General features: G+C 37.3%; 1 protein-coding gene across 1 annotated transcript in view; it reads right to left on the reverse strand.

The window, feature by feature from the left end:
- LOC107572076 (ATPase family AAA domain-containing protein 2B-like) overlaps positions 1–4,378 on the reverse strand; it is a 5,292-nt gene extending 914 nt beyond the window's left edge. The window contains exons 1-3 of the mRNA XM_016258478.1: positions 4,261–4,378; positions 2,888–3,448; positions 2,317–2,423 (exon numbers count right to left, since the gene is read on the reverse strand). Coding sequence (XP_016113964.1) covers positions 2,317–2,423; positions 2,888–3,448; positions 4,261–4,378 — 786 coding nt within the window. The remainder of the gene's footprint in view (positions 1–2,316; positions 2,424–2,887; positions 3,449–4,260) is intronic.
- Positions 4,379–12,347: the final 7,969 nt, after the last annotated feature.

Consider the following 12,347-nt stretch of genomic DNA (forward strand, 5'->3'; position numbering starts at 1 on the left):
GGGGGGGGGGGGGGGGACTCGCCATCATTTCAGTGATGATGGTGTGATAGATGATGTGGCGGTGGGGTGTGTCGCGTGCCGTCATGCGATAGAGTCGACTGGGACGTCTCTTCTTCAGATGCTCCGGTCACCAGTCTGAGCACTACAGTTGGCACGCTGGTGCTGGTGAGAAGAAAACTCAGCACGCCTGCCATTTGCCGAGTTGAAAGTGTAAGTCTCACACATATTTCACTTGCTAGTTAGCAAACAGGATGTGCAGCATATTAAAGGGATAGTTCACCCAAAAATGAAAATTTGATGTTTATCTGCTTACCCCCAGGGCATCCAAGATGTAGGTGACAGTTTCTTCAGTAGAACACAAACTGAGATTTTTAACTCAAACAGTTGCAGTCTGTCAGTCTTATAATGGAAGTGAATGTGAATCGCGGCTTTGAGAGTATAAAAAAACATACACAAACAAAACCAAATTAAACCCTGCGGCTCGTGACGATACATTGATGTGTAAAGACGCGAAACGATCGGTCTGTGCAAGAAACTGAACAGTATTTATATCGTTTTTTACCTCTGATGTACTGCAACGTCTGAACTGTCCTGAGCGCGTGCGTCCTGAGTGCGTTCGCGTCTTCTTTTTCAGCCAGCGCATGACGCGTCTTCTTGCTTTACGGCGGATCGCAGACTTATAAGTGCATTACCACCACCCATCTCTCAAATGGACCATTGACACTCTATCTACAATCTCAATTAGGAGTGTCAATGGTCCATTTGAGAGATAGGTGCCGGTATGTTTTTTTTTTTTACTCTCAAAGCCGTGATTCCCATTCACTTCCATTATAAGACTGACAGACTGCAACGGTTTGAGTTAAAAATCTTTGTTTGTGTTTACATACTACATTTGCAAAAATGCATACTAAATATCACAAGCACATTGGCAAGGAGTACCATATCCCAAAATGCAACGTGACTCGATCTTCCATTTTAAATGTGATAAATGACATATTAACTGTTTTTTTTCCTAAAGAATTTATATGCATTATTTGATTGGACTGGAAAAATTTAACTTGGAGCAAAAATAAACAATTATATTTTGTTTTGAATTATTGCATTATTTCTCATTGGATAATTAAATACCACTCACTAAATTCATAAAAACTAAAGCATACTGTATGATAAAGATTTGCATAAGACTTTGATTTATATACGAATTAAAAATATATAAAAAATATATTAATAATGATAGCTAAAAATATAATGATCCCTAATAATATACTGTTTCATATACAATCTAAATAATCTTAATAATATATAATTACAGTAATAGATATATAAAATTCATAATAAAAATAATAAAAGTAACTGCATTTTTATTTCACAATTCAGATTTTTTTACCCCTCGAAATGTATGAGTTTATATTGTACAATTATGACTCTCGCAATAAAAACTCAAGACTTCTTATTTTCTTGCAATTGTGAGTGATCTTGAAATTCTGACATTTTTCTCAGAATTGCAACTTGGGTATAACGTCAATTCTGACTTTGTAACTCACAATTGTGAGTTATATCACAATTTAGACTTTATAAATCACAATTGTGAGTTTATATCACACAAATCTGAGAAAAAAAAGTTGTAAACATTTGGAAATTGTGAGGAAAAAGTCAGAATTGTGAGATTGCAATTACAAGCTTCAATAAATAAATAATAAATTCCATTATAAATAAATAAATAGGCTGTATACAGTGTAGAAATGCAGTACATGGTATGCAAACTAGTATTCCCTTCTAAAAACACACTTTAAAGAAGATGAATTTGTTAAAAGATGCACTGGTGCTATCTAGAGAGGAACAAAAGCACAAATGTGCTCGTAATAAGAGAAACAAAATCGATGATTGCCGCCCTAATTTGATGAACTTGATAGCAAATAATTAAATGGAAATGAATGAGAGTGAATGAATCCCTCCAAAAATGGCCTAAACAGCCTAATGATGATGATGATGATGAAGCAGTCTCCACACTGATGAGTTTCTTTCCAAAATGACTTGATTGGAGTGATTTTCGTCCTTCTGAGATTGGTACATTACATTACATAATGTGCACAGAGAGCTTGTGGGATGTGCTTATGGATGTACGTTACTTCTGAACAATTACTGGAGATAATCACAGACACCGGAAAACCGCATTTCCAACGCATTAACTTCCAAAGTTTGATGTGGGTTATGATTTTGGTTTCAGAGGTGGAAAAAAAATCATTGCAATTTCCTGAAGTATTAAAACACATTTTAGCTCTTAAGAATGACTCATAATAATAATATTCTTCTCACTTTGAGTCGGTGGTGGTCAACCACGAGAGCCGGAGGTGGCGGAAGTTCCACAGTCTCCTCGAGTCCGACGGCCAACTCGTCTGACTTTTTCTTCCCATTTGATGAACCTATTAAAATTAAGCAAAGTCACACTATGGAAAAACACAAACCTGCACACGCATCACACCAGAAACACCTGGTGAAGGACAAGCAGACGTATATGAAGAGACGAGTCCGCAGGGTGTTTCTGTTGGTGTATTTAACTCTCGGCAGGAGAAATGCTCTCAAACAGATGGTGTTTGGAAGTCCAAAAACAGAGCATTTTTCGCCAAACTGCGATTAACCGTACAATTGACTATCAATACTAGTGAATTATTCATCTGTTCTGCATGTTTATGGACATCTGGTAAGACTAAAATGTTATTTTGGACAGTTAATTATTTAATTACACTTACATACGTGAGAGAATTATATATAATTATGTTTATTGCCGTGTTCTGAGTCTCTAAATTCAGTGCATTAACATTTTAAACATATGAAAATATATGCTTAGTTAATACTTTGGCGTTTGTGAAGTCTTCTCACGCCATACCTTCTGTTTCATGGTCGCCATCAGATGCCGTCCCCTCCGCTGCGGTCACATTCTCTTCTGCATTGCATTCTGGGGCAGAAGGCTCCTTATGCTCTGCTTCAAGTGCATCTTTATTAATTGAGTCTACCTCGGTTTCTTTATCAAGAGCCTCACTGTACACGCTGTCCATAGATTCATTTCCATTCACACACTCTTGAGGAGCAGGGACTGTTGTGGCCTCCTTACTGCTGGAAGCCTCCTCTGAGGGGGCCTTGATGGGCTCCTTCTCGCCCTGAGAGTCCTGAGTGGCCGTCGGTTCAGAGGAATTCTCCTCCTCCGTGGAGAGGATGTGTCCGTTGGCCTGGAGTGGTTGCTTGTCAGGATGGAGCTCCATGGCATCACAGGACGACTCGTCCTGGGTGAGATAAGCGTCACCTTGCACCACTGCAGCAGAGTCGTCTGCTCCCTCCTCCTCTTCCGGTTCATCATCTTCCTCCGCTTCCTCCTTTTTATAGCTCTTTTTCTTCCTGATGATGCCCCGCCCCCAAATCGGCCGCCGCCGCAACTTGCGCTTTATGTTATCTGAAGAAAAAAATAGATTTAAGTCAACTAAGAGAGCAAACAAGAAATGCATAGATTAATTCATCCTGCAAGATTGCAAATCGAGAAAAGTTCAATAGTAAACTAGTTTTGGGGGAATATTCCAAGTCTTTTTTTAAATGCAAATTAGAAATAATTTAAAAATTTTTATTTGTGACTCCAAAAAAAACTGTAAAATTGCTTTTAACACTAACTGTTGATATCATAATTGAATCACAACTGAAACTACAACATGCACACTGGAGAGATGTAGTGTGTCCACAAGAAATGACACTTTGCACTTTTCTTGCTTCACTTTTACCCAGTAAAAGCACAGCATATAAGCAGCTCTGACCACACGGAAAAAGAACAGTTTCTACATATTTACAATTATGACATCTAAAAAAGACAAAATCAATTCAAAACAAATGCGATTCAAAAATAAAAATAAATCCCAAAATAAAATAAAATGAGGCAGACAAACTAAAAGCCACCCAACTCTTTTCTGAATTTTAAAATAAACCAAATTGACAATAAATCCAAAGAGTAAAAATAGAAAATAGTAATTGTTTCTGCACACTGAAATTTATAAAACCTAAATAAAATAAAATGCACAATCATTTTTCATTTTCAAAAAATAAAATAAAATAAAATAATAGGTGGCTTCAAAAATAACAGAAAAACGTAAAGCTACAAACTAAAACTCTCAATTTTGATTTCATGCGAGAGTAATAGAATAAAAAGTACAGTATATACAGAAACTTTAAAAGCTTTCAAGCTGTGCAAGGGCTTGCATTTTAATAACTTCGATTCACCTCGTGATTCTCGCTCACTAATTACATGCAAAACCCCGGTCACGGGTGTTGGAAGCGGGTCTAACCGTTCATTAGACATGACTGACTGCATGATGAACTTCTCACCCTCATGTCTCATAGTCACTCAGATGACAACGACAGAGAGGGGAAAGAGGGAAAAAAGTGTGTTGTCGTGACTGTCACTGGGAAGCTTATGCTGAGAGCTCCAGAAGCACGGCGAGAAAAATAGACCGAGGCGGGTGGGCCAATCTGGTAGCGCTACACGACACCTGTCCACTGTGTAATTGGTTGGAGAGGGAGAGAAAGGGGGGTTATGGGAAAAAAAACAGAGGGGGAGCATTGCTCGGCATGCAGGAGGCCATGCTTAAAAACGTAATTGAAAACAATGGATGGCAGGCCAGATGTGTGCCATATATCAGAGCCCAAAAGGATTGGGCTAATTTTCCTCCACCGGCTGCTGGTGTTTCGTATTGGGCTTTCGGTGACTGAGTACTTGCACTCCACTCATAACAATGGATTCCCACAACACCCCTCCTATTCTAAATACAACAGGTTTTTTTTGTTTTAGTTTTTTTATCGGAGAGGTTGATTGCGAAACACTTGGTGCTCCCTTTGGATGTAATCAGAGTGATCGAGTGAGGTGTGGGAGAGAGGGAACAAGCGAGTGGAAGAGAGAAAAAGAAGGACCTTGGAGATTGCCAACATATGGATAGAGAGAGAAGCAACAGAGTGGAGCATAAGCGAAAAATAGGCTGAGAAAAAAGCTTTTCCATTTTCAAAAAATGTAGTAAAAACTTCAGCGTGAAGAGACTAAAGGTCTATTGCTGTAAACTTGAAAAGGTTTCATTCCACACGTTCCTCTGCTGGATTCATAGCACTAGCCTGGCCTAACAGGCCTCGAGTTCAACAGTTGGGCTTTTACGGTCTGTACCTTCTGCTGTAACAGCAGTCTAAGACTGGACATGTGTACTTCAGGTGCTACGCAGATCTTGACTTTGTTTTGTAAACCTATTAAACTGAAGGGGAAAAAAAGAGATTAAAACAAATAATCATGATTAATCTTGTAATTCTTTTCTTTTTTTTGCATTAAAGAAAAAGCTATTTGTGCAATTTTTGTGGATGACACTTGTATCAGAACATATGTTCTACTTTGATGGGTCTGTTTATCACTCACAGTATTGACTGTTTTTAATTAGAAATGGATAAACTAACTTATACTAACATAAAACTCGCTTAATATTTTAGATTAAAAGTGACTAACATAACATCAAACAAAGTGGCTAAACTAACATGAAGTGAACAACATAACCTAACCTAAAATTTTAGATTAAAAGGGAACAACACAAAACAACATTCGCAATATTTGCAGTTTTCTTTCAATCAAAAAGGAAAATAATTTGAAGATTAAAATCGCAAGTTTGTTATTGTTAGACGTTCTATATTAGGTTAGTCACTGGTTAGCCACTTCTTGTTATGTAAGGTTAGTCAAAAAATTAAAAATAAAAATAAATCAGTGACTAACCTAACATTATAACATAAAAAACAAAGTGACTAACATAACATAACCTAACATAAAATAACAAAAATTGTCTAACCTAACATATTCTAATATGACACAGTGACTAACATAACATAATAAAATAACATGACATAAAACAAAGTGACTAACCAGGAGCAGTGGGCAGCCATTTATGCTGCGGCGCCCGGGGAGCAGTTGGGGGTTCGGTGCCTTGCTCAAGGGCACCTCAGTCGTGGTATTGAAGGTGGAAGAGAGCGCTGTACATTCACTCCCCCCACCTACAATCCCTGCCAGTACGAGACTAAAACCCGTAACCTTTGGGTTATGAGTCTGACTTTCTAACCATTAGGCCACGACTTCCCCATAAAACAAAGTGGCTAACCTAACTTAAAAGTGACTAACATAAACTAACCAAACATTTTTTAATTAGAAGCGACTAACATTAAACAAAACAATGTGCACAATTTGTTTTTTGTTTTCATTCAAAAAGGAATAAAATTGAAAGATTAAATAATTGCAAGTATGTCAGTCATTCTATATTAGGTTGTTTTTTTTATGTTAGGTAGTCACTTTGTTTTCTATGTTATGTAGGGTTAATCACAAAAAATAAAACAATGTGACTAAACTAACAACAATATAACATTAAAAACAAAGTGACTCATCTAACATAACCTAACAAATAACAACAAATTGACTAACCTAACGTATTCTAATATGACAAAGTGACATACATAATAAACAAAGTGACTAACATAACATACCTCTGTGACTAACCTAATGTAACCAATTATAACAGATTAACATAACATAAAACAGCGCTTAACCTAACACAACATAACAAAACAAAGTGACTAAGCTAATATAAAACAAAATACAAACTTAGTTTCCTAAATTAAAATAAAATGATTAACATTACACAAAGTGACTAACCTAACAAATTAACATAGAATGACTAAAACAATATAAAACAAAGTGACTAACCTAATAACCTTACCTAAAATACAATGACTAACATAGTCTAAAACATAGCATAAAGTGACCAACCTAACAACTTAACCTCACATAACATAATAAAGTGACTGATCTAAAAAAGAATAACTAACATTACAATCAAACAAACTGACTAACCTAACAAAGTGACTAAACCAACAACCTAACATAAAATGACTAACATAACATGTAGCATAACATAAATCTCTATGTTAAGTCACTTTTTATGTCAGTCATTCTATATTAGGTTAGTCACTTTGTTTTATATGTACAGTCACTTTATGTTAGGTTAGTCACTAACATAGCATAGCATAATTTAAAGCGACTAAAATAACATACAGTGTATGCTATGTTGCAAGTACACAATGAGAGACAGTACAAGTTTTCTGTACAAGTACAAAATGTCTGCCTTGATAAATAACTCTTACATAGGGTTTTTTTTTTTTAAGTACAAACAGAAAAGGTTGGGAAACCAAGATAAATCTTGTGTGAAAACAGTTAATTTTGTAATTTGGTTTGTCGCCACTAATTGTGCAGAAATTCCACACTGGACCTTTTAAATTTGAGCTTCAATCAATTTTATAAACTGGTTTTATGAAATAAGACAGCATAAGCACCATCACGCAACATGTTAGAATACATACACCACCCATCAAGACACTAAACGTGTTTGTGTCCATCAATGCATATGCATTCATGTAACAGGCCATAAAACGCATCTGAGTTCAGTAAAATAATGCTTCAGCTGCACAACAGATTCAGTCTGTTGCATATTAGCATTTGTAAGGCATTCGATTTTGTGGACGATGCAATTCAGTGACAGCAACAACATCAGTCCAGACTGACATACGTGTACGTGACGACTGACTGTGAATACAGATAAGCAGCAAATGAAGCGGAACTGATGAGCCCTAATTTATTAAGATTTAGCAACCCGGATGGTAGAAAGGTGCATGTAGCAATTTACACAAAACGTCCTTTCTTTTTGCTCGCTATTTTGCTTTTTCCTTTGTGGCCACACAAGACCTAATTTGACATTTCGGCCAAATCACAGTACACAATAGCCGTGACTCGCTCTAAAGAGACCCATGCGGTTCATCAGGCCCTAATGATGCGTAATTAAGTCCACAAAGGCTCCGTGTATTTGCGTGTGTTCAACCAGAATACTGGGCTTATGATTGAACAGCACTACAGAGGAACTGGAGACCGCCAGGCTGCTTGGACTGATTGATAGGGGAAAATAGAAAACTTGTACTGCTGGAGGACATATTGATGTGTCCAGATTGCATCTGCTGCAAGACGCTGACAACAGCGTGATTGAGGCCAGATCATCGTCAAAAGCTGCATTAAAAGAGAGTAAAGAAGATCTCCAGGATGGTAACATTGCAAACTCTTATGTATGCCTACCTCAAAAGCAATGAAGGAAAGAGCTAAATAAATAAATAATAATAAAAAGTAGCAATGATTGTCAGTACTGTACGTTGCCCTCTGGTTTCGAAATCAGATCCATGATAGAGCCAAAGGCAGAAGATTTCCAGCCCTGTAAAAGTCAAAGCTTGACAAGGAATCAAAACACCGGCTGTGGCCTCCAGGACTGTGTATCAGAACCCTTGGGCTTCACCGTTAGGAAAAAATGCAATGCAATATGAGTATCTGCATTATTAAAACTTCAGTCAAAGTCATAAAATCCCAGCTTATCTGCTTCTCATATTTTCCTCACATCGACCTAACACTGCTTTTCATGTCGACCAGGTAGATAGAAAACTAGCTTGAGGATTATGATAAAGCTACAGTCAGTCTTTAATGTTTAAGCCTTGAAATGCTTTTTGTTTGTTTCTCTCTCTCACATGCCAGCAGAGGTTTTTTATTGATGGGGTGTCTAGCGGCATTATTCTAGACAGGTGGACATGTTTCTTTCTTGCTAAAGCAACAAAATACATGCTTAACTAATGTAAATCAACAAATGAAATAACATTCACAAACAATTCTTCTGCACTAAAACTATTCAAGTTGGATAGAATCGAAATCACCATCCAATCATAATAAATCTATAAATAAAATAAAATAAAAATAAAATAAATCGTACAAAATTGTACATCACATTATTTGGATAAGGATATATATATATATAAAACGCTTCAATCCTATGCTTCTCTACTGTGAAAATAAGAGTGCCAGATTAAATGCCAAAATAAAATAAAAAATAAAATAAAACTTGAAACAGATTTATAATTAGAATAAATAGAGGTGGGTTCCAAGCTAACAGGCCTGAAATAAAAATGTCACAATTCTTAGTTTTTGATGTTTAAAACAAATAGCCAATGCAAAAAAAAAAAAACCATCTTTCCATAATTAAATTGAAAAAAAAAAAAAAAAAAAAAACTAAAAGGGGCTTCAAAGCTAAAAAAAAAACTAAAAGCCACACAATTCTCCTTTTTTGGTTTATAAAACAAATAACCAATTCAAAATAAATAATTCAATACAAAAATTCAACACAATAAAATAAAAATTCTAATCTATATTAAAACTGTACATATGGACTGCACTATATGGTTTGCTTCAATTGTTTGCATCTCTACCGTGAAAACAGAAGACTGCTAAAATAAAGGCTCTCAAAAACAATAATAAAACCATCTCATTTTCATGTAAAAATTCCAGACTTGAATTCAGCTGGCCAGAATAACTCAGCTAGATGTTCTAGTTCTAGACAGGGTTGTTTTAAAGTCTGGAGGTCAGCTGAGGCAGCTCAGGTCATGGTCATATTGGGGGATGCTGAGTTGGATGGAAAAGAAGCTTCTGTCATTCACATGCGGATGGATGGATCTTAACTACAGTCACTCCTTCAGAAACAACAGGCAAGAAAAAAAAAGGAAGGAAAGTAAAAGCTCGCCAGGGAGAACTTCCTGCAAGCTTTTCACAGGCTTGCTATGTTTGTGAATGGTAGGGGTGTTGTTCCAAGGCCCAGAATAAACCGAACAGCACAGGAAACGGAGAGATGCAAGTGTGCGAAAAGAGAGAGAGCGACAGACAATAATGAAAAGGAGAAAAAGAGAGCCAGGGGAGATGAAAAAACAAACAGTTGGCAGGATAGTATAAGTTTGCATACGTGGTTATGGTCCTTAATGTAACCCCTAAAATATCAGATGCAGCGCTTTTTCATCATCACAGTGTGTCTGCTATATAGATTTCATTTATAAATGTCACCTTTCTAAACATAGTGATTACTCATGGCTCAGCTCTCCCGGCCACGTACAGGTGACCTTTACGGTTATTTCAGGGGAAATGAAAATATTTTTAAAAAGTTACTTTTATATAAACATCAGCCAGAATGAACGTGAAGACATTTCTCAATTGGGTCAGAGTAAGCAAGCACAGGCCATAACTGAGTATGCATTTCAATAACATTTACAGGATATGGTATTTACATTTGCATGCATATCTATCTGTCCTTCCATCCATCTGTCTGTCCATCTATATGTCCATCCACCCGTACATTCATCTACCCATCTGTCCATCCATCCATCTATCTATGCATCTATCCATTGTCCCCTCTATCAATTTGTTGTCCCATCTAACCTTTCCGTCCATCCATCCATGCATCAACCCATCCATCTTTTCATCTATGCATCGGCCCATTAATCCATCATTTATAGATTCATCCATGCATCCATCCATCTATCATAAGTATAAGTATCCATCTATGCTTCTATCCGTCCTAACATCCCATTTTTCTAACTGCCCTTCTATCCATCCACCTGTCCATGCATTTATTTATTTATTTATTAATCTCTCTATCCAGCCATCTATCTATGCATCTATCCATCGTCCCCTCTATCTATCCTTCCATCATCCCATCCATCTTTCCATCCGTCCGTCCATCCATTCATCCTTCGATCCATCCATCTTTCAATCGTCCATGCACCCATCTGTCCATCCATTCATCCTTCCATACATCCATGCTTCTATCTGTCCATACATCGATCATCTCATTTTTCTTTCTACCCTTCTATCCATCCACCTGTCCATGCATGCATCAATTTATCTATTAATCTCTCTATCCAGCCATCTATCTATGCATCTATCCATCGTCTCCTCTATCTATCCTTCCATCCTTCCATCATCCCATCCATCTTTCCATCCATCCGTCCATCCGTCCGTCCATCCATCCATCCATCCACCCATCGATCCATCCATCTTTCAATCGTCCATGCACCCATCTGTCCATCCATTCATCCTTCCATACATCCATGCTTCTATCTGTCCATACATCGATCATCTAATTTTTCTTTCTACCCTTCTATCCATCCACCTGTCCATGCATCCATCCATTTATCTATCCATCCAGCCATCTATCTATGCATCTATCCATCCATGCATCCATCATCCCCTCTATCAATCCTTCCATCCATCCATCCATGCTTCTATCTGTCCATGCATCAATCATCCCATTTTTCTATCTACCCTTCTATCCAGCCACCTGTCCATGCATCTATTCATCCATCTGGTCATGCATCCATTTATCCTTCCATCCATCCATTTATCTATCCATACATGTATATCATTCCATCCATACATTCTTCTATCCATCCATCCATCTATCCATTCACCTATTCATTCATACAAACATATATCTTTCCTGACTGTCAGGATCATGTTCCATCCATCCACTAAAAGAGAATATCGATATTTTCTATAAATTATTCAGTTGTTCTAAAATATTTTAATTAGGTATTTGGGATTTCAAAATAAGAAAGCTGCAACCACATCCCAGGAATTCACAGATGTCCCTTTTGCCATTAAAGAAAAAGCCAGAGAGAGGTCAGGGGTCAGCAGTGTGCAAGTGTCAAGTGGATACTGTGGTCATTACCCGAGAGGAGCCCAGTGCAGGGCAGGAAAAAGTTGTCATTCCCCAGTCTTCCCACTTTTAAATAATGCATGGGAATTGTTGAAGCATGAACACACAGTCCCAGACGGTTGATATAAAAGTGTGTGCGTTTTGTGCGCGCGCGTGTGTGTGTGTATGTGGAGGAAATGCTCTTCTTGGAATAGCTCAGCACTTTGTAATAATTAAAAGTGCCACTGCATGCATATTTCATGCGGTGCCAGGAATATTTAGCCGTGCACCCCCCACCAGTACCTGCCAAAACACCACCTTATCTCACATTTATTAAACTGTGCGATAGCATGCAAACAATACAGCAGTCACTTTTAGGTCCGCCTTGTAGGAACACCTTTTTCCATGATTACTCCTATGATGCAACAGTGTGAAAACATCGCTTGCTGGTCTAATGTAATGAACAGGTGAATGTAATTTATGGAAAAACAAAGGCTGAAAATGACTTCTTACCAAGGCACGCTATGCTAAAAACCTGAACATATAGATGAAGATTCACTTTAAAGGCCAACATAAGTTTCCATGAGAGCTTAGCATTTAAACGGGACTTTAAAAGGGATTTTTCTTGCTCTTTTGAAATAAGTGTTTGACAAACCAGCCTATCAGAACCATTTATTGAAACCAAGCTGTAAAAAAAACCGCAACCACTAATCAATGAAGCCAATAATAGAAGCCGACAACAAA

This window comes from Sinocyclocheilus grahami, unplaced genomic scaffold (genome assembly GCF_001515645.1).
Source record: "Sinocyclocheilus grahami isolate Dianchi unplaced genomic scaffold, SAMN03320097.WGS_v1.1 scaffold1692.1, whole genome shotgun sequence".
Lineage (NCBI taxonomy): Eukaryota > Metazoa > Chordata > Actinopteri > Cypriniformes > Cyprinidae > Sinocyclocheilus > Sinocyclocheilus grahami.